This window comes from Lagopus muta, chromosome 20, assembly GCF_023343835.1.
Source record: "Lagopus muta isolate bLagMut1 chromosome 20, bLagMut1 primary, whole genome shotgun sequence".
In the NCBI taxonomy this organism is placed as follows: domain Eukaryota; kingdom Metazoa; phylum Chordata; class Aves; order Galliformes; family Phasianidae; genus Lagopus; species Lagopus muta.
The window spans coordinates 3,262,614-3,283,855 of record NC_064452.1 but is presented as its reverse complement, the minus strand read 5'-3'; the positions used below and the strand labels follow the sequence as shown (position 1 = coordinate 3,283,855).

The 21,242-nt window shown below is 43.8% G+C and overlaps 4 protein-coding genes across 5 annotated transcripts; 2 read left to right on the top strand and 2 right to left on the bottom strand.

The window, feature by feature from the left end:
• Positions 1-315: 315 nt before the first annotated feature.
• On the bottom strand, positions 316-1,221 carry EMC6 (ER membrane protein complex subunit 6). The gene is made up of 3 exons (XM_048967272.1): positions 1,143-1,221; positions 988-1,054; positions 316-881 (listed from the first exon to the last, which is right to left on the bottom strand). Exon 3 carries the CDS (start codon positions 837-839, stop codon positions 507-509), a length of 333 nt encoding a protein of 110 aa, XP_048823229.1. The 5' UTR covers positions 840-881; positions 988-1,054; positions 1,143-1,221; the 3' UTR covers positions 316-506.
• A 35-nt stretch (positions 1,222-1,256) lies between these two features.
• Positions 1,257-4,835, top strand: TAX1BP3 (Tax1 binding protein 3). Its single transcript, XM_048967271.1, has 4 exons — positions 1,257-1,387; positions 2,576-2,695; positions 2,972-3,049; positions 3,338-4,835. The coding sequence occupies exons 1-4, from the start codon at positions 1,349-1,351 to the stop codon at positions 3,473-3,475; spliced, it is 375 nt and encodes a 124-aa protein (XP_048823228.1). The 5' UTR covers positions 1,257-1,348; the 3' UTR covers positions 3,476-4,835.
• A 195-nt stretch (positions 4,836-5,030) lies between these two features.
• On the bottom strand, positions 5,031-12,788 carry CTNS (cystinosin, lysosomal cystine transporter). Of its 2 annotated transcripts, none has more exons than XM_048967245.1 (11): positions 12,634-12,788; positions 12,134-12,243; positions 11,576-11,654; positions 10,284-10,368; positions 10,088-10,191; positions 9,011-9,142; positions 8,169-8,268; positions 7,955-8,074; positions 6,811-6,981; positions 6,296-6,413; positions 5,031-5,946 (listed from the first exon to the last, which is right to left on the bottom strand). In XM_048967245.1, the coding sequence occupies exons 2-11, from the start codon at positions 12,231-12,233 to the stop codon at positions 5,816-5,818; spliced, it is 1,140 nt and encodes a 379-aa protein (XP_048823202.1). In that variant the 5' UTR covers positions 12,234-12,243; positions 12,634-12,788; the 3' UTR covers positions 5,031-5,815. The 2 variants fall into 2 exon arrangements, with proteins under 2 accessions (XP_048823202.1, XP_048823203.1); XM_048967246.1 differs by lacking the exon at positions 12,634-12,788 and adding an exon at positions 12,421-12,475.
• A 108-nt stretch (positions 12,789-12,896) lies between these two features.
• On the top strand, positions 12,897-21,171 carry SHPK (sedoheptulokinase). Its single transcript, XM_048967234.1, has 7 exons — positions 12,897-13,327; positions 14,567-14,708; positions 16,857-17,040; positions 18,253-18,405; positions 19,396-19,571; positions 19,662-19,862; positions 20,759-21,171. Exons 1-7 carry the CDS (start codon positions 13,166-13,168, stop codon positions 21,151-21,153), a joined length of 1,413 nt encoding a protein of 470 aa, XP_048823191.1. The 5' UTR covers positions 12,897-13,165; the 3' UTR covers positions 21,154-21,171.
• The last annotated feature ends 71 nt before the right edge of the window (positions 21,172-21,242 follow it).

The following is a 21,242-nucleotide window of genomic DNA, read 5'->3' as shown; positions in this document are numbered from 1 at the left end:
ATTTATTTATAGTGTGAACATACAGCAACTGTGGAAGTTAACATTTGCACTAGCATTTCAAATACATTTCTGTACCAAACCTTTGCGTACATTTAATTACATGCTACTGTGAAATACTTCCTCGTGTCAGTGGCTTATTTTTATAGTGCTCTGTTTGCATGTAGGGGCAGGCAGCCACAGGCAGTAATCGGTATTTCTTACCCACAGTGCACAGGATGCAAGGAACTAAAGTAGTCAAAACCTGCAGCTGTGACTGCAGTTAAGGACAATAAGTCAATCCTCTGCCACCAAACAAACGTTCATGGGAGGCATCCGTGTGGTTTCACATTCAGTTTAATTAGAACAATACTACTGATTCATTTGTACTTGGACATAATTTACTGACAGTATGAAGGATACAAGCAACAAACAAGTTTAAAAGGTAAGCTGGCCTAGTTGTGTGGGTGATGTTTGGCAACAGTCCTCCTGCTTCATTAAAAACCACCGTGGCTACCACAGCTGTTGTTTCAGTAGACGTGAACCATGCCGTACAAGAAAGTCCAGAACAGGACGTAGGTGAAGAGCCCTCCTATGAGCCCCCCCGTGAAAAGCGGCCTTCGGGATTTAAAGTACTTATTCCATCGCCGCCCGGCTTTCAGCACCAGGAGCACGGAGAGGAGGACGGATGCCAGGAAGTAGAAGATGAAGCCGTGCAGGCCCGTCAGCCCAAGGATCCCCGCCGTGGCTCCCGACAGGGCTGACACCGACGTCCGGCAGTAGTCCAGGATGGCCGCGTTCCCGCGCACGGCCGCCTCGCTGATGAACTGCGGCCCCTCGCGCTTGGCCACCACCGCGGCCATGGCTCCCAGCCGGGCTCCGGGATCTCCTGGCTCCCAACTGGGCTGGGGGAGAGCAGACGCGCGCTGTGCCCGGCCCGCCGCCTCCCCGGGGCCTGCTGAAGCGGCGCCTCCCGCGGGTCCCCCCGGCACCGCCCGCCCCGGCCCGTACCTCTCATCCACAGCCGCACACTGCTCCGCAGAGCCCTCAGCCGGACCCGACCGTTACGCTTCGCGCCCTGCCAGGGGACACACGGCACCCGTCACCGCAGGCCGGCCCCGCCCGCACGGCTGGGATAGCCGAGGTCGCCTGCGGGCCCAACTTACCCCCGCGGCGGCACCGCGCGCCTCCCCACCGGAAGCTCCTGTCAGCCATCTTGGCGCGGGGGGCGCCGGGAAAGCGAGCTCACTTCCGGCGGGAGCTGCGAGGCGGAGGGCGAGGCGGCGCCTGACTGGCTGAGGGCAGCAGGGGGCGGGGTCGGCGGAGGCGCTTTTGTTCGGGCGGCGGCGGCGGCGGCCGGGTGTGTGGGGCCATGTCGTACGTGCCGGGACAGCCTGTCACCGCCGTGGTGGTGAGGCGAGACGAGCCGGAATCGGGATCGGGTGGGCGGGCGGCGGGATTCGGTGCGGGTGGAGGGAGCGGGTCAGTGCTGGACCATCCCGGGCGCAGGAGTGGGAGGAGGGTGCGGTCGCTGGCTCCGTACCGCTGTTCGCTCGCTGGAGCTGAGCCGCATCGCTCCTTCTCTCGGTGCGAGATCTGGACAGAGGAGAGCTCCGAGCGGCTTCGTCCCGCCCGGTTGTGCTGCTGAGGAAGGGGAAATTCAGCTGTCGTGATCCGGTGCTGGAGGAACCGCTCCTCTGAGCGCGGTGTGACACTTCGCGATGCCGTTTCTTTGTTCCGTAGCCGCAGGACGCGCTTTTACAGGCTATGAGCGACCTTAATTAGAGCGGTGCGAGGGAAGCCTGTGCGCGTCTGCCCGTAGGTAGAGCAGCGGGGCCGTGCAGCGCTGCCCGCGTGGCTCTGGGCACGCCCTGCCCTTCAGCTGCGAGTTCCAAAGCAGCTTTGATTGTCGCTGTCTCAGCTGGGGCTGCGCCTTTCCCTGTCAGCTGGGAATCGCAGCTGGCTGCTGCGCGATATTCGTGGGCAGTGTTTGTCAGTTGCCTGCATTCAACAGGCAGCGAGGAGCCCACCTCTGCGTTACAGAGATGCTGATAACGTTCGTAAGGGAAAACATCCTATTAATAGGTCGGCACTGTGACTGGCAGGGTGAGGAGGAATGCCAGGAGCTGATAAAAACCAGCACTGGTGAGATGTGAGTGATGACCAGTCAGTGAGATGTGACTCATGTTTAGAAAACTACTTTCCCCTTGTTTCTAAGGGTGGTGGTGAAGGACTGACTTGGAGCACAGCTGTATAAAGGTGTGAGTGCCATCCTACCTGCAGGTGGTTTCCTGTTCTGCTGTCATAGGGTAGGGCTGAGAATGGCTTAGAGCCAATTGACACTTCAAGACTGCATGTGACGAAAAGATAGCAAATGCTGTGTGATAGTTCTGTGTTGCCAGCAGTTTTTAGATCTGTTAATCATCCATCAAACCTGCAGGTATTGTGAGTAATAACTCCTGCTGAGGCTGTGGTACAGCCTTCTCTCCTAGAGTTACCTGAGCTTTATGGTACCTGTGGCAGATACAGAACAGTCTGAAGAGGTCTTGAGATTTGTCAGTAATCACAATGCAGCTATTTTGTCATCTTCTCTTTTTAGCAAAGAATTGAAATACATAAGCTTCGCCAAGGTGACAACTTGATCCTGGGATTCAGCATCGGAGGTGGCATTGATCAGGACCCTACTCAAAATCCTTTCTCTGAAGATAAGACTGACAAGGTTAGAGCATGTTAAATTCAGCCAGCAAGCACTCCTGGAGTGCATCTGGTTTCTGTCCTCTCACACTGTTGGCTGAAGTTATTTTGTTGGTATCTTTTGCAGACTGAGCCCGTGTTTAAGTTAGCTCTCCTCAACTTTTCTGTTCTTCAACACTGGACAAACCTGTTTTTATCTAGAATGCTGTAATATGCTACCATGTGTTTTTGCACTGTTAGGTAGAATGGCTTTTCTGTAAAGTCTACTCACAGTAAGTGAATGGTTTTTTTTCTTCCCCAGGGTATTTATGTAACAAGGGTGACAGAAGGAGGCCCAGCAGAAATTGCAGGACTACAGATTGGGGACAAGATCATGCAGGTAAGCACAAAGGCGAGTGCTAATCCAGTACCACATGCACACTACAGGCAGATTTCTTTCTTCTAGGCACTTTCCAGGGCAGTTTGTAAGGCTTACAAAAACAGGTGTGCTCTGAGAACTAAGTACTAGATATACTTACAGAGCAGTTAATTATAGGACACTTATGAGTCCACAGCTTGTTTCCATAGACTGGATTTTGAGAAGAGCTGCTAGGTGTAGGTCATCCACAGGCAGCCAACAGCCTCTTTGCATACTGAAGCCTCACGTTGCCTCACGTTGCTTTCCTAGGTGAATGGCTGGGATATGACAATGGTGACCCACGACCAAGCTAGGAAGAGGCTGACAAAAAGAAATGAAGAAGTGGTCCGGCTGCTGGTGACCAGACAATCTCTGCAGAAGGCTGTGCAGCAATCCATGATGTCCTAATCGGTGATCAAGCTGGGGAAGGGTTAGGGAGGGAGATGCACAGACTGGATATCAAGTGAGGAAGGATTGTCTGGAAAAAGTACATGTTCCAAACTGTGGTAAACACTATTTTTACTTTCTCTGGTGTAATTAACAGTAGTTAAAGTTTAGTCCCCTCAGAGTGCTTCTATAAAGCTTTCCCTGCAGGTACACGGGAAGAATACCTTATTATAATCATGGCTTTCAGGAAGACAGGCCAACCCCTAACTATCTAAGGAAGCACTCAGAAAAGCTTCAGTTCTAACAGGATTCTTCTGTAGCACAAATGTTTCCTATTCAAGAAGAACTTGGCTTCTGCCAAGTAAGATAAGAGGGGTTGCTGTACTTAAGCTTTTAGAAGTGAGCTGTCCTGTCCTCCCATGTTATCTAATTAAAATGCCTGGACTAAGAGTTGCACGCTGCTGTAGAAAGGAGCACTGTACTCATCTCACATTGTGTGCTGGTTAGACAGAGTATGCTGAAGGTTTGGGGGCATTATGGCTTACTGCAAAGACTTGCTGTACAGAGCAGCCTTTTCAGCCAAACAACTATGTTATTAATACCTGTTAGATTTAGCACACTTAGCAGGTATTGAAAGTTTTGAGACACTACAGTTCAACTTTGGTATTGAAGAAAACTTAATTCTCCTTGTTCCTAAGTAATTTGTAACAAATGAATCAAGTTTAAATGAAAGTAATATGAACCAGGATGAGCAAATTAAGAAAATGCTGTTGCTAGACTTACCAAAAGAGCTGCTTGTATCTATAGTCTCCAGTTTCTTCACTGTTGTTGAAGTGGGAAGTGTGGATTTTAGTCTGTCTTTCAATCTAGAAGATTGTTCAGATGACTGACTTGTTGATTGAAGAGATGAATATGCCAGTAAATTGTCCAAGTGCCTCTTGACCAAATTTAAATTTCTGCACAAATAATTACATGGCATACTAGTGGTTTGTTAACGAGCTAGCTTTACAGTTATCCCCAAACTGGAGTTTCTAACCCACCTCCATTGATTCATTTATTGATACTCTCCTTAAGCAATCTTCAGGTAAGCTTGTAAATAGAACTTGAGGTGGTAGTCTAACTTATTCAGTACATTACTGCTGTGCCATGTATGTATGTTTTATTACTGGATCTCAGACTTCTGTACACGTGTGCAGATGTTTATTTACCATTTTTATATCTATTAAATTACTCCAATACTGCTTTTGGATTTTGTAACTTAAGAATTCAGTGGTAAATTTTAAGGTTTTCAAGCTGGAGTTATTTTTGTTACTGTAAAAACTGCTCCTATTTGTACTGCTATTTCACTTGATTTTACACACAATAAAACAAAGTTGGATTACCTGAGTTGTTTCTCCTTACATTTAATAATGACATATCACTCAACTGCTTCCAGCTGAGACATCATTTCTGCCTTCAAATGACAGATTTTGGACTACATCATTACACTGCAGTCAAGGTTAGCAAGTTCTGATTTCATTGTTGGGTTTTTGTAGCTATTTCCTGGAACGCACAACACATACTTGTAAAGTTGCACAGGAACAAAAATGTGTTTGATACCTTTAATTAGTGGGCTGTTAATTGACATGATCCACTTCAAAACAACACCTTTGACAGTCTAATCATTACCATCCACAGTTTAGAATTCAAGCCATGTCAGTGGAACCAAGCAGAGTTAAGTTAGTGCACTTGTCTTAGCACCTTTGAAAGAGGCTTAAGTGAGCTAGGAATACAGTTTCTTATTATCAGTGCTTTTTTTTTTTTCCTCCTAGAGAAAAAGTTCTAATAGCTGTAGTTGTCTTCTTTTTTTTTAGTTATTCCCCTAGCAACTTCATTATTCCTTCAGTTACCACTACTGCTGTTGCCAGCCATCCTGAGCGGTGCTCTACTGTGGTTTGGTCTGCAAAGAGTCAGCAGCAGCAGAGCTTAAATCCACAGACCACCTTTAGTTATTAATATCTTAAGTGGTTTAATATGATCTCATTTTTGGAAGCCAGAGCTTTGGGAGTGGTACACAATTGAAAAAATGCAGTTTTGGTTTCTTTCCTGTTGTTAGTTGAGAAGATCCACGTGCTGCTTGGCCAGCTCAAGCTAAAGCTGGCTTTGCAGCTTCCACAGGCATGAGTCTTCCATCTGCAAGTGGAGGCTAGATAGCCTGATATCCTTTAAAGTATTTGGCAAGGCAGTTTGTATTCCATACCAGGGCAGATTAAAATATAAACAGATCAGAATAAATAATCAGTATTTCTGATAACTGGTAGTAGGCATCTTCAAATCCCTTGGCCAGGAAGAGGCAAGTTCAGTTTTTAATGTTCAGAGCTGTCATTCACAAGGTTCATACCCCCATCTCCTATAAAGGCAGTAGTGCTGAACCATAAAAACAATATCGAAGATGATGGAGAAGACACCCAGGCCAAACTTGGTTGGATCTCCAAAGATCAATTTCCACTCATCTGTCAAACACAAGATTAAAGGTTAAGACTAACTTGATGAGTTCATCTTAAGACTGCAAGACCATGCCATACAAAGTAAAGAAGTTCACATTTGTTACCTACATTACTTCAATACTTTAAGACTAACTAACAGACAGTTGGTACAAAGCAAATAACTCCTCCTGTTGTTTCTTCAAAATAGCTACATTATTTTGTATCTTCTAGGAATAGAGACATTCTTAGTTCTTTGTACAAGGACAGTTACAGTAGCACAGTCTCCCAAGGTAAAATCCTGTAGGTTTTTGTTTGTGTTGCAGCAAGTTTCTCCCACCCCATTACAGAGGCCCCACCAGCTGAGATTCAGCCTTACCATTGTTGTATGACTGCAAAAACATCTGCAGAAGGCTGAAGCTTCCACCGATGAAATCTAATAATACATTTCCAATGCTCCATCCTTCTGTACTCTTCCGACGGAAATTCATGTATGCCTGAATGTGTAACAAGAAGTTTGGTGTGCCAATCACCTGTTTGTTTCTGCACCCAGCCAAGACTAAGACCAGACAGGACTCTGCTGTCTACTGCAGTGTTGTGTTAGAGGAAATCTCATTCCAGTCTTCAAATAAGTTAAAGATGTTCCTAGCTGGTAAGACAGCTCACATACTAAGGCATCTTTGTTCATATGGGCTTTTTAGTAGCTGGGCCCTGGGCAATCCCAATAAAAGAGTGCATTTATGACATATACTATGTAGGAGCTTAACATTATTTTGTCACTAAAAGGCCAACAAACAACAATTGCTGGTTTAGTTTAGTCTGACTTTCAAGAACGTGTGCTTTAGACTTATGTTACTATTACCCTAACATAAAAACAGAAAAGTTCAGGCTTACCTGTGGAAAATATTTTATCAGTGTCACTGCTAACTTAATGTAAGAGAAGCAGAATAAGAACTGTAGCCATGTCATCTCCTCAGCTGCAGCAAGAAACAACGTTGTAAACGTAAAAATCCATGCAAGTGCCAGTAGTCCAACAACAGTTTTGGATACTTTCTGACCTGCTCGCTGAAAGAGAAATGCAGATATACTTAGAATGCCCTTGGTCCTACGTGCCAGAAACTTGTTAGATAAAAAACAAGCTCAGTACTACAGAAGGTTCCAGTTCAAAACCCACTGCTGTACCAGTTAGGCTCATACCACAAGGGAACTCTAAGCCAGCAGCTGTAGGTTTGCAGCAGCTTTTGTGCAATATTCAAAAGCATTCTTTAGAATGCTGTCGTTCATAAGAAAAATGTTGCTGCAGTATTTTTGAAGATTTACAATACCTATGACTCAGTGCCACCACCCATAACAAGCTCTTGTATTTAGTCTGATGACATCAACAGTTCCTGTATATGCAGAAGGCCACTAAAGCCACTGCTGTAAAAGTCATTGTCTCCCCATTCTTTAGTATAAAGTGATATTGCTCTCCACAACAGTGATAAACAGCTGTTACAGCTTCAGGTTTAGCATCACCAGAGGAAGCACCTCAAAACACAGTTACTAGGTAAAGCAAATCACCTGTTCAGATCAGAGCTTTTACAATGGCCACCTGAGTGTTAGTGATCAGTCTCACCTGAGAAGTGGGTGAGAATTATAAATGGGCCTCTGCAGCTATTTTAGGTGGAGCTGGGGGAAGTCAATTGCAGGGAATTTCCTAGTGCAAAGAACACTCTGAAAGGTGGAAGAGTCAAAATGTGTATTTGTACTGTGTAGAACTATGATCTATGTGCTGACTAGAGATTGATATGGAAACTTTATAACTTGCCTATTTGCTTTAGTTATTTGGGGTCTTTAAAGAGTTTACTTGTAAGCTCAGAATGTTCATGAGGCTGAAGTAGCAAAGCTTGCAGGAGTGGCTAACTCAAAAGATAAGGCTGCTGGACTGTAATGGCCACTGAAAGGGAGGGAAGATAGATGACTTCAGTAGGCTGGTAGGGTGAGTCCAGCAGAGGGAGCTCTGCCAGAGCGACCCAAGCAGTCCAGCGTTGAGTCTTACCTCATAAATACAGCACTGGATAATGGTGAGCAGTGTTAGAGCTACTGCATGGAGACTGAAGAAAACATCATTGATAGCCACAGGGTTCACTCCACTGGGGTAATTGAGTAAGAATTCTTCCTAAGTGTAAGAGAAACCAAAACTAGCTAAGTGTCATAAGTCCCTTATGTAGATACCTTCACTCCTGAAAAATAGTAAAGAGAATAATGATTACCTTAATTAAGGGAATCCAGAAGAGTCCAACGTTAAACACACTGTATGCTATGAAGCCAGTAAGGTTTAGTGCTATATAGTCAAAGCTTAGTCCAACAACACTAGAGAAGGAGAAAAATATGATTAAACTTAAGGGATTACTTATCCCTAGAACATACAGCCAGATAGGCAATTTTTTTTTTCTTTTTGTTGAAATCCAAAGCTGTAGGTGTTGTGACAACATGATGCTGAGTTCATTGAGTAGTAAGGTGAAGTATCCTTTTGTATGCCACACATCGGCATTCACAACTGCTCTCACTGCCAAGCTTGTTGCTGTCTAACTTCTTCATGGGCTCAGCCAGCCTGATAAAAATCATGCCATTCTAAATCCACAGAAGCAGCAGTGCATATTTGCCAGAGTGATTGCTTCAGTTTTCATACTACAGTTTTCCTACTTGCAGTCATTTTATTTAAAGGGAGCTAATCTAATGATAACACTACAAATTGCTGTCTAGTAAGCAGCTCACAGGGGAAGTAAATTTTAAGGGTGTCAGCACAAGTGCCTTGGCCAGATGATACTTGGCCAGATGATACATGCAACGTGACATCACAGGAAACATGGAAGCCCCCCACTATCAGGAGTTAATACTGGGTGGCAAACTTCAGAATCAGAATTTCTTCTGATCTATGTATGTAAAAGCTCACTGGTGCTGCATAAATTCAGGCCCAAACTTTATTCTGCTTCTCTTCCTGCCCTGAATCTTTTCGTGCATAATTCCCAAGAACAAAGATTGTCCCTGAACCTCGGAACACGATTTTCAGAAGTGCTTAAGGGACCTGCAAATGCATCTTACGTTTCCTTACCTTTTTCGTCGCCAGTTCTCAAACAGTTGAGGATAGAAGGAGATAGACCAAGCAAGGAAATAGATCCATCCAATCACCTCATCAGCATATTTCACTATGATGCTATGAATCACTTGAAATTGAATCCTAGGTCTGAAGGTTAATACAAAGGTTAATTTGCCTGCTCATACTTTATTTCATGGTCTTTTGCCTTGTTCTGCTCACAGAGGAAAAGCAAGCAGAGTCCAGGCATTGAGACAAAACAAAGATTCAGAAATAGTTTCCTTGAGGTTTTTCCCCCTTTATTTAGTGTTCCTGTTATATTTAGGGTACGTCCTACTCCTATCCTCAGCCTTTTTCTTTCTATTCTACATAGAAATCTTTAAAAAGGCTATTTTGTGCCTATGATTTCCACAGTCTAAGCACAAGGTCTGTTATGCAAGAGCAGTTTCACTTTTCATGCTCTGCCAGCAAAGCCCCATGATCATGCCTGGCCTGTTGATCGCTTTCTGAATGTGGTTACCTCTGCTTTTACTGCAAGTCTTAAAAGGAGAAGTAAAACGAGGAACTAACACAGGACTATCCTGTTAATAACTAGCATCTGGGCAACATGGAACTAGAATCCAGTTTCTTCCCTTTTGCTAGATTGTTTTCCTGGTAGAGAGGACCAGAATCTGTGAACAGAGGGCTCCCCTAACCAGGAAGCAGAACACCTGCACCTCCTTACGATTATGTGGACATACAGCATTAGCACTCCAGAACAAGCTCTGCACACTAAGTGTAGTTTCCTGCTAGGCATTGACAAACGTTTCCTGGATCAGAACATGTATTTTTGAGACTTTGGGGGTAGGTTATTAAAAGCAGACTAAAAAGCCATGAGTGCTCACAGTCACCTTGGTAAAAGTCCAAAATATCAATATTATACCACTCCAGTTCCCATAGCTCATATTTGTCTGACTACCTTGAGGGTTGCTGAAGAGTCACTACATCTTCTCAACTATGTATTGTCCATGTCCAGTTAGCTACAGGGAGAGGATTCTGTGAAGCCCAGATTCTACAAAGCAGTATAGTGAGCAGAACTAAAAATCAGTTTCTCACCCAGTTAAGTTGGAATTACTGGTATAAAGATAAACTGTTACTTGTCCAACATCATCTGCTTTCACTTGAAAGCCTGCCTTAGTGTGACCTGCAGGCAGCTGAATCTGCAAGGCAAAGTGGAGGAAAGAATGAGGAAAGTTGCACCATACCAGCAACAGGCTTTTGCATAGAGTCATAAGTCCATTCTATCACTTACTTCATCTGGTAGCTCAACAATGGTGCTGTGTTTTGATGAATGTGTAATATTAAGAGTTATCACCAATGTCTCATTTAATGGAGCCCTGTAAAGATGGAAGAGCCAAGTTAGACTGGTGCCTGAGTTCGCTCTCACAGCCCTGCAACAATCTTTGTATCTGCTAATTCCTCAGAGCTGCAATGAACATAACAAACAGCCTGCACATAATAGTACCTACTTACTTAGTACTCAAAAGGACAGCAACACCACATCTGTGAGCACTGTACTGATTTTTATCTGAACTAGTGACAGGCACTGAACAGTTACATGACCACATTTTGCCTCTGTTCCACACAAATAGCATAGCAAAACCATTATCTGAAGGGGAATAACAAGCTCAATGGTAGGATTTTGGGGACTATGAGAGGCACAAAGGATAGACAGTACTGAGGAAATAATAAGCAGAAATTACAGTAGTGATATAAGATAAAAAAGTAAAGTAGTTCTGAACAGCTTTACCCAAGAACTCCTCTAAGCGCGTTTGTCCAGGAGGTCTGACTGCACAGCAGTACACTTTGTATCATAAGGTTCAAATGCCTGTAGCTGTCTGTGAACAAAATTGCTACATGCTTCTTTGCAGAAATAAGAGTTCCAATCTGTTGCACCCAGTTTTGCTATTTTCCTCTTCATCACACTTACTACACTATCACCTGGCTATTACCTTCACATACACCTCTGCCCTTTGGAATCTTTAAGTGTAAGTATTTAACACTCCTTTCCTGGGAGAGGCCCAAGATAGCAAAAACACAGCTACAAAATGCATTGTACTGAACAATGAGACTGAGTGCCTCAGTCCCTAATCTGGAGTCATTGCATTTCTTTGAAATGGTGAAATTTTTTGGTGAAATTTTGTGATTCTTCTAAGAAACGCAACTTTCTCTTCAGCACCATTTAAGAAGAGGAGGAACTCTAAGTTTACATATGGAAGGTAGTTCAATCAGCTAATACAAGGTAGACAGTATGAAATATCTTCTGCTCAATTTTCCATACAAATGGTATAGGATATTGCTGGAGACCAACTATATTTCAGATGCTGTGGCTCTGTCTTGGTCCAAAGTGGTACTTAGTGATGTGATGGTCTAGAAGTGGCCAGTCACACTCAGATCAGGTTCTCTATGCACAGTTAACTAAGTCTGTAGGGAAGTTTCTATCTGTGGTGAAGTTCTACCTTCTTTCTCCTCCCAGTTTCATTAAAAAAAAAAAAAAAAAAAAAAAAACACCCTACAAAACAAAGTTTCAATTCATCATTTTACCTCAGAGATATCGTGACATTTGTTGAACTCCCATTTTCTAACAAAACCACTTCAGGGACAGAGAGTACAGTGACTCCATCTGAGGGGGGAAAAGAAAATTGTCCATTACTATTTGCAGGGTAATATTAGAATAAATAAAAAAATAAATCAGTACTTCAAGGAGACTAAACAACTTAAAAGGGGAACTAAATAACCATCGAACATGTCACAAAGAAGCAATCTAAATATTTGAATTGCAGCAAAAGTTCACAAGAGGAAGCAATAGGGTACTTTAAACTGACACTGCTTGTGATGTGATCCCAGTAACTTGGTAGGTATAGCGTTTAAAATTCAGTTTAAAATTACTGCTTGAGGTGCACGAGATAACCAGATGTTCAAGTGAGATCCAAGCGTCACTCTTGAAGTATATGGCAAGTGTCCTGCGATAGTGGTCTGTGTGTGAGAACACCGCCTCAGCACAGCGTGCAAAGTCAAAGGTTGGTGTGGAAGCAGAGCTGAGGGAGGTGAGGTCTCCCCCGAAGTGTGAGTTGGGGGATGCCTCTGAGCCCCCTCACCCACCTCTCTGGGTCCGAGCAGGGACAGCCGAGCACTGACCGCCGTGCCCCAGCAGCACAAGTGCGAGGAGCAGAACAGGAGGGAAGAGCTGTCTCATCCTCATGGTGGATGAACTGCACGAGAAAGAAAAAGAAAAAAAAGGCTCTGCTCAGACCCTACAAACTTTGGGAGGGCACCAGCCCATTCACAGCTCTAAAACAGCCCCATCCCAGCCCAAAAAGGCGTTACTCTCTCAGTCCCCGTCTGCCAGACGGTCCTAGAGGTGCCCCCCCCCCCCAAACAGCGCTCACCTTGCTCCCGCCACTCAGCCGCCCCCCCCCCTCCCGGAACTACAAATCTCAGCAGCCACTGCACCCCCGCAGCCCGCCCTCCCGTGGCCGCGCGGCGCGCGCTGGGACTTGTAGTTCTCGCCGCCCTCCCCTCAGGGGCACGGTGAAGTGGAGCCATCCCACGCTTTAGGGTGCATTATACCTGGGTAGCAGCACCCGATAAAGCCCACATACCTCCTTCTAGCACTGTAACTCTGTCCCACACAGCCCGGCTCTTCCCTTTTCAACTCCTCACGTGAGGCGACTGCCTTTCTCCTCCTCGCCTCACGCTCCGCCGCGCGGTGTCACGCTGTGGCCGCTCCCGGGCGCCATCTTGGGCGCGTCCGAGCGAAGTGGGCGCCGGGCTGCGGGGGGGAGCGCGGCGGGTCGAAGGGTGCGCTGGCTGCTCGGGCTGTGTTTTGGTGCTTCGCTTAATGATGCGCAGGGTGCTGGGGAGGGCTGGGGAAAGGGGCGTTTTGTCACGCTCAGGATGGAGGTAGCACCTCGGAGCTGTGAGGGTGAGACATGTTTGGCCAGAGTCCTGAGGGCAGGGTCCAGGCTGTTCCCTCAGCGCTGGGCTCCCGCTCGCTGCGCGCTGCGGGGCCTCGGAGCTCCCTCAGAGGCGAGGAGAAGCGGTGTGAGGGCTCAGCAGGCTGCGTGGTGCCCAGGAACTGTGTAGGCTGGTGTGTGGTGGGCGAGGTGAACGCAGTCCCGTCTGACAGCAGCCATGGAGGGTGGGCCTGATTCTGTCTGCGTGCTGGGCATAGATCTGGGCACAACCTCTGTGAAGGCTGCCCTGGTGGTGGGGACAGAGCAAGGGCAGGTGGTGGCAGAGAGCTGCTCCAGAGAGACGCAGGCCTACACCAGCAGTGTGGAAGCTGGACTGCAGGTAAGGGCTGGAAGTGCTGCTGGTGGTTCCAGGATGGCTGCCTGATAGTGGCTGGGTTGTGTTACTGGTTTATGGGGACTCTGGTGGCTTTCCTGGATTATTATTTTTTTAATTATTATTATTGTGCCTGGAGTGACAGATGGTTGCTGCATGTTTTTTGGGTATCTGAAATTAGAATTAATATGTTCTTTGCTTGGTCTTCAAGAAAGCCGAGTAAAGCTATTTTAAGAAGGACACAAACTGCTGGTTAAGTACTGAATTGGTCAGGTTACAATGACAATAGTGCATTCGGTGAGAATAGTAATTCTTCAAGAACTTATTCCCTCTTTTTGTTCAAAATGGAGGCAGCTGCTGAGAACATTCCTTAAGTAGCACTATAGAGGTAAATGATTTGCCTCTGCTTGAGCCTCTCACACATCTGAAATGGTATCTCAAGCTCAGTTTTCACTACGGAGACTCTGCAGGCCTGCAGAAAGTCTGATTCCGCTTTTGCTGTAGTCCCAGGTGTCACAAGACAACCTAAACCTGTTCTGTTAATCATCACCTTGTCTTTGATGCCAGCCAGCAAACAACAAGCACTTGCCAACTGGGAAGGTATTTTGCACTTCAATGTGAGATGGAATCCTAACTGGAAATTCCCCATGGAAATAACCAGAAGCATATACACCAGTTAAAAGGCTTTATTTCTGTTGTGTTGGTCAATCAAATAAAGCATGAATCACAAACATGAACATAAAGTATCAGCATTCTCTAGGCTAGCATTGTGCTTCCAAGGGCTCATTTCTAAGCAGATATCAAACAGGCCAACCTTTTTCCCTACACCCATGTTTTCACACCTAGAAGTTTATATACATACAAGAGCACACATCTGTATATGTAGGCTGTATTTAAGTACTTTGGCTTGCAATCTTCATTCTGATCTGTCAAAGTAATCTGAGTCTTCAAAAGCATGACTTTTTTTTTTTTTTTAAAGGTATATTTGAGTATTATGTCTTAAGAAATATTTGGCTTTCAGTGTAAGATGCTGTTATCTCATTCTCAATTCGCTAGTATTGGTTTTGGGGTTTTGTGGTTTATTTTGTATTCTTTCTTTCAATTTAGTAGTGAATATTATTCTAATGTGTGCTATTAAGCTAAATGAATTCTGTTCTTTGCTTCTGACTAGAGTAGCCTTGTTTAATAAATACAGTGAGTGAGTCCTAATGGCTCTGTGCTCAGTGTAATGTTTCATGATTACAGGGAATGGAGCAGGACAGCCGGAGGATAATAAGAGCCCTGAATGAATGCCTTGCTGCTCTACCTCAGCAGCAGCTTCAAAGAGTCAGTCACATTGGCATTACAGGGCAAATGCATGGGATTGTGTTTTGGAAAAGAGATCAAGGTAACATTAATTTTTTGGCATTCCTTGTGTAGAGTATTATGATGCAGAAAACAAATTCTGAGCGCTGAAGTGATCTGTAAGAAACTACTGCATGTTCATCATCTTCTGTGGGGATTTTGCTTTAATTACTGTCATTTCAGCTGCTGGCTATAAATAACCACATTGTTTACACAGATTGTTTGGAGGGTTTAGTCTTGTGAGATCCCTGTGGAGCAAATGCAGTTATAAATGTGAAGGTGGAATTGCCTATATGTGAATTGTTAATTGTCCATCATATGCTACCTGTATGATCTGCTGCTGTTTGGAAGAACTTCTGGACCACGTGGATTACTTTTTTTTATGAGGGGAATGACATTAAAAAGAGCAACACTTACCTACTTGTTCAGTACCTCAATACTTCTACTGCAGAAGCAGTATTAACACTTCTGTGTGTGCCTTGGAAAGCAAGCTATACTTGGCCTGTATGTTAGGTTATGCACAGCAGTAGCTATCCAACAGGGAATATTGCTATGCTAATTCGAAATGCTGCTTGGCAGCACAGTAAGAGGAAAAACTGAAAATCAGTAATAGGAGATAAGCAGATTTATTGTAAATTGCAGAAGAAATTTTCCAAAAGTGCTGGTCACTGCCTATCAAAAGTTGCCAGTTTTAATTGCTTAAGGAGACACAGTGCTATTCATTACTGGTTGCAGTTTTACTTTAAATACTAAAATGATTGCAAAGAAAAAAAATCCAAGGGCTGATGGACTGAAGGAGCTGTTGCTTGCTTTCCAGCTGTCCCAAGGGCTGTAGAACAAAACCTCTTGGGTTTGTGATAGACTGATAGGCACAGATTTTTGTGTGATATTGGTTAATATTTTATTTCCTAAAGCCACATGCTACTTTTGTTTCATTTATATCTTGTGAAAGAGGATGTTTGCTCCCATTTGTTTGAGTAGACTAAGTGAATTCATGCACTTTGGGATACAAATTAGATTTTTAATAGCATCCTTTAGGGTTAGATTTATGGTTAATAATATTTCTTTGGATCCATTTAGAACTGAGCATTTTGAAAATTGTTTCAAACAGATTTGATAGAGCAGGGAATTAAGACAGCAAGAAAAGGCATCCATTTGCTTGTCATGTTTCCTGTAATATTTCCCACCTTTCATGGCTGCTTTTCACTCTGTGTGTATACTTTCAAAGCCCTATATCCAACCCAAGAAACCTTTTAAATCGTATTTTGCTGGTCAGTTAAGCAGCCAGGTCTCTTCTGTGACCTGAAGGAGAAGTGGCACAGCACAACTTGAAAGCCTCCTGCCACACCAACAACAAAACCAAAAAAGCTGCTTTGGTTACAGGGCCAACTGCATACAGCATGTGGCCTGTCCTGTCCCCACGTTGAAGCCCAGCATTATCTGGGAGAGCAGTAGTTGGCAGAGGCTGAAGCTGTGCTGTGGAGCATGCTACTAGCAGACATTACAGGCCAGTGCTGGAGCTCAGCCTCTGCTTGATTTGCTGCTCTGAGGTGTCTGTAATCTGCCCTAGGAGTGCTCATGGGGAGCAGGAAGCAGCACGCTGCACTGGACCAATGCAGACGTTGCTGAGAAGGCTCTGTGCAGCCATGAGAAGTTGCCATAATTGAACTGATGCCTTTGCATAGAAACATCTGACAGCTTAACGAAAGGTGTAGTGATCTTTGTTGGAAAAATTAAAAAGTGCTAGACTGATAAAACTGAATTAAATCCTTCTCTGGATAGGGGTGTTCTTTGGTACTTTGCAGTCCATTGCCTAATACATGTAGAACTAGGTTTGCAATTGCACTGACTCAAAAGATGGATGACACTATGCACTGTCCATCATACAAATACTGTGCTCTTCAGTCATGATGTGGCAGTTTGACTCTTGTATCTGAGAGCTGTCATATCTGCTTCTTACCTCTCAGCAGAAATGCAAAATTATTTGAGGATGACTGGAATTATGATGTTATGTAGGACGGAAACTGTGACTAATTAATTTGATTATAATCGCTATTGGGGTGACATCACTGTTTCTGCTTTATTTTCCCCATTGTATTTGACAAACTCAGAGGATCTGGAAGTAAAGAATGCCAGGCAGTGAATGCACTGCTGGTAATTACTGGACTTCTCAAACACTGTTTTGTTTCAGGTTGCAAGTGGACGGAGGGAGGTACTGGCCCTATCTTTGAGCCAGAGGAAGTCAGTCATCTGGTTACTTGGCAAGATGGCCGCTGCAGTCCTGCCTTCCTCTCTTCTCTTCCTCTGCCACAGTCACATATCAGCGTGGCTACAGGATTTGGCTGTGCCACCATCTACTGGTATTTAAAGAAAAGGTACATTGTTTCTCAAAAGGGCATCTGTGTTAGGCTGTTTCACTTACGGCTTCTCATCTTGAATTTATATGACAATTAGTATTCCTGTAGCATGTTAATACAACTCTGAGTTCAGGGGCTTGTAATCATAATATTAAGTACTCAGAGAGTATTTGTAATGGCAGATTTTAATATAAACTGTGCAACTCAGCATGCAAGTCTTTCTGACCTCATTAGGAATATTGTAGATCTTTTTAATGAAAGGAAAAAATTTTGACTACATAGAAATAAAATAATTATAGTGCAGCCTACTGCTCAAAGAAAGTCTACTGAAATAGCTTGAACACTGTAACTTTGGTTGTGCACACTGTGGAAAGTACAAATGTGCCTAAAACAGCAACAGAATTGATTTGGCTGGTTGCTGCCAGATGTTAGAGAAACAATCCCTAAATTAATTTCAGTTCCTTCCTTCTTTAGACACCACGATTCTTATGAAGTGTTACTGATGCTCTGCTTTATTGTGGCATTTTTGCAGAGGATGCAGTTTTTCACTTACAACATTGCACCAGAAGGATTTGGTCTTCAGTTTCATCTGCAGGAGGCTACATTTCTCAGAGATGATGTCTTCCTCATCCATAAGTTGAGGCGAAATAGAGACATATCTGTTAAATGTTGTTTTCAGTCAACATATGTTCAGTAGATACCTGGGATGTGACATGATCTTGCTTTAGAGCCGTGCAACTCACTAGCCCAAAGTCTTTGATTTGTTCCCGTTCTGTTTCACTACTTGGTACATATTCATTTGTGTAGTTTGTGAATGTTATAGCAACTGCAGGAATTATTTTTCTCGAATGCTCTGGAATGTGACATTCTTGTACAAATAATTATCTTCCTTGTGTGTTTTGCTGTATTGTTCCTTCAAACCTGGACAGCTCGTGCCACTGTCTCTATCTTCCATGAGGAAATACCAGCAGTGTTGCTGCTGTGGTAAGAGCTTGGAAAACAAACCCAATTAAAAACATGCACAACAGCAAACAAGCAAAAATGAACTAACAGAAAACAATAACAGCCCACCAAATCCAATTTAATCACTGAGATACTGAGATTACTGTTTTGTTTTTAGGAGATGGGACTGCATACATCTGAAGTTCCTGTAGCACTGGACGTAACCTTGCTTCCAAGGTCTAAAAGCTCCCTTTGCTGATTTTCTTTTTAAAATGTTTTGTTTAAAAGTCCAGACTTTCTGAAGTCTTATGATGCAGCTGGTACTATCCATGACTATGTGGTTGCCATGTTGTGTGACTTGAAGAAGCCACTCATGTCTGTCCAGAATGCCGCCAGCTGGGGATATTTTAATTCCAGAAACAAAAGCTGGAATACTGACATGTAAGTGCTAAGGTCAATCAGTGGGTTTCGTGCTTTGTGTCAGGTAAAGTGAACACCATTTTGAGCCCTAAGTATGAATGTGTTACAAGTAGAGTGATCTTACTTGTGGTGTGGCTTGTACTGAAGGACTGTTGGGTTTGCTCTTGTTCTGTGTGGTGTCTGTGTCTGCGTTACATGAAATTATGTATTTTATGGCACTGTATTTTTAGAAATACCTAAGACAGCACAGCTGGGAGACTTATCAGAGTTGTTCCCTCTTTCTGTTGTGTGATGGTGGGATGGGATGAAGAAGTGAATGCTGCATCTAAGGCTGTGATGATAAAATACTGTTAATAGTGGCAACTTCTTTCAACAGAGCTCCCTTGTAACTGTTGAGATTTATTAGTGATGATAGTTACAGTTTTCTAGGGGCTATGAGAAGTCTTGCAGGAAACTGGCTTTACTTATTTATTTTTACTGATTTGCTCTTTCAGGGCAAAGCCATAAGGCTGTGTGTATTTCAGGGCTTAGGTTAGGCCAGGATTCCAAGATCTTCTCATGAAGGTAAATTAGTGCCTAATACCTTGAAAGAGTGTCAGAAACTTGCATTTGGCATGCTGAACTCCCACTAACCTCCTGTTTTTGCTGTAGCAAAATAGTGTGCCTTGCAGTTTATTTACGTAAGGAGTTTGTTGGACTTAACTCTTTGTGATTTGGTTTTGAACCACTAACTGCATGACAGCTCAAAATTCTGTTGGAGAATTTAAAGCTGAATATTTATAATTGTCCCTTGACTGTGGAACTGTTTGTCTGTCTGACTTTTTATACAGGTATTGCTTCATCATCTCAGGTAATCAGATTGTATATAAAGAAAAGCTATTTGTTCTTCCAGACTATTCTTCTTCACTCAACCTGTTGAACTGGAACTGGACTGAGCTTTTTAAACAGATGAAAGCATCTGCAAATCCAGCAGTGGTATTTTTTCCTGCAATGATATTGTTCTGATTGCAGATTGAAAAAGTCTGGCTTTCCTGTTCACTTGCTTCCAGAGGTGGGAGACCCTGGCAGTATTGCAGGCAGGACAATCAGTGCATGGCATGGAATACCCAAGGGAACAAAAGTGGGAATTGCTCTGGGAGACTTTCAGTGCTCCGTTTATTCCTGTCTGACTGAAAGAACTGATGCAGGTACGATCATTTTGATATCTTGCTTGGTTTTCTCATTGTCCTCCTTCAGAGTAGGACTGGAAACACTGAATTTTTTCTTTTTTTCTCTAGTTCTCAATATCAGCACCTCTGCTCAGCTGACTATCTCAATGCCCTCGGGTTTCCAGCCTCCGGAGACACCAGATCCTTCCTCAGCTGTCACTTACTTTCCTTACTTTGATGGTGACTACTTGGCAGTGGCAGCATCACTTAATGGGGGCAATGTGCTAGCAACGTTCGTGAACATGGTGGCACGGTGGACAGAAGAGCTAGGTAAGTTAATTTAAGGGTAATTAAGACTTAAAATTGTGGTTGATCACGGTAAAGGGAAGCTATGGTAAAGGAGCAAGCTCAGGGCTGTTTTGTCATGCCATATAAGGAACAAGGATGTAGGCCTGATCATGCTTCCTCAGTGTCTGGAATTTCCTTTGGAAGCTAGTGAACATGTTTGGGCAGTCATCTTTGGGCTCAGCATTCACACTGCCTCTAGATTTGGGGGTTTCTTTTGTTTTAAGAACAGAAGAGAATGTTTTTTGCAAGTTGTTTTTTTAAAGGAAAGGTCAATAAATTCTAGAACAGCCTCTGAGTTTGTGTGGCTGCAGTCCAAAAGAGTCCCTTGATTTTTGTCTGTTGCTTTTAATGCGTGTTTTAGAGCAGTCTGATGGATTTTAAGATTTAAACTCATATTTATCATCTAAGTGCTTTAAATGTGGCGTTTATGATTGTGGTGTTTTGTTTTTCATTGTTGTTGTTTATTTTTTATAATCTCCTGGGTTCCACAGTACAGAAATAAGCTCTGAAATAATTCTTTCAGTGAGTTCTTGAAGTGAATTCAGCTTCAGTGGCTGAATTGTGTGTGAAGTCTGCCATTATTGCCTTTAAGAGGTGCCGTTTTCTGTGACTTTGCACAGTGTAGGCAGAGACAGATAGTGAATTACTAGAAACAGCCATTTCTTCAATCAGAAAAGGTTTTCTGGTATGACAGATAGTAGATAAGTTTGGATTGAGAGAACTGAGTTCATAATCCTGGAAAAACAATGACCTTTGATGCAAAGGAAGAAGGTATACAGCATTTTTCTGAACAAATAGCTCAATATTCATTTTAAGTCTCCACGTGTAACGTATACTAAACCTCTTCAGAATAATAACGTGACATTTCTGATCTGCAGGATTTCAGATTCAAGAGTCTGCCATCTATGCAAAGATAATCAAAGCAGCCTTGGACCAAAACGACAGCCATCTCTCAGTCCACCCAACCATATTTGGAGAGAGACACACTCCTGAGCAGTTGGCTTCAGTGACCAGCATTGCTGCCTCTGAGCTCTCCCTGGGCCACGTAACCAGAGCTGTGTGCAGGGGCCTCGTTGAAAACCTCTGTTCCATGCTGCCAGTGCAGCGCCTGCTGGAGACAGGAGTGCGGAGAGTTCTGGGGAGCGGGAGCGCTCTTGCCAGGAATGAGGTGCTGAGGCAGGAAGTGGAAAGGATTTTTCCGTTCCCTGTGGTTTATGGGAAAGATGTTGATGCTGCTGTGGGGGCTGCCATGGTGATGTTCCAGGGAAAATAAATTACTGTTTGGAATGGCCTGAGATGCGTCATCTTTTTTTAATTATTATTATTTTTGTTCTCGGCTGTTCAGTGTTTCCTTTTACTTCC

Coding starts and splice junctions, on each gene's coding strand:
- EMC6 (XM_048967272.1), bottom strand. CDS start 839: ATGGCCGCGGTGGTGGCCAAGCGCGAGGGGCCGCAGTTCATCAGCGAG.
- TAX1BP3 (XM_048967271.1), top strand. CDS start 1,349: ATGTCGTACGTGCCGGGACAGCCTGTCACCGCCGTGGTG. Junction 2,696..2,971: donor CTGAAGATAAGACTGACAAG/GTTAGAGCATGT, acceptor TTTCTTCCCCAG/GGTATTTATGTAACAAGGGT. Junction 3,050..3,337: donor TTGGGGACAAGATCATGCAG/GTAAGCACAAAG, acceptor TTGCTTTCCTAG/GTGAATGGCTGGGATATGAC.
- CTNS (XM_048967245.1), bottom strand. CDS start 12,233: ATGAGGATGAGACAGCTCTTCCCTCCTGTTCTGCTCCTCGCACTTGTG. Junction 10,192..10,283: donor TTGTTGAGCTACCAGATGAA/GTAAGTGATAGA, acceptor TTTGCCTTGCAG/ATTCAGCTGCCTGCAGGTCA. Junction 8,269..9,010: donor GAGAACTGGCGACGAAAAAG/GTAAGGAAACGT, acceptor CTCCTTCTCTAG/TGTTGTTGGACTAAGCTTTG.
- SHPK (XM_048967234.1), top strand. CDS start 13,166: ATGGAGGGTGGGCCTGATTCTGTCTGCGTGCTGGGCATAGATCTGGGC. Junction 14,709..16,856: donor GTTTTGGAAAAGAGATCAAG/GTAACATTAATT, acceptor GTTTTGTTTCAG/GTTGCAAGTGGACGGAGGGA. Junction 19,572..19,661: donor GACTGAAAGAACTGATGCAG/GTACGATCATTT, acceptor TTTTTTCTCTAG/TTCTCAATATCAGCACCTCT.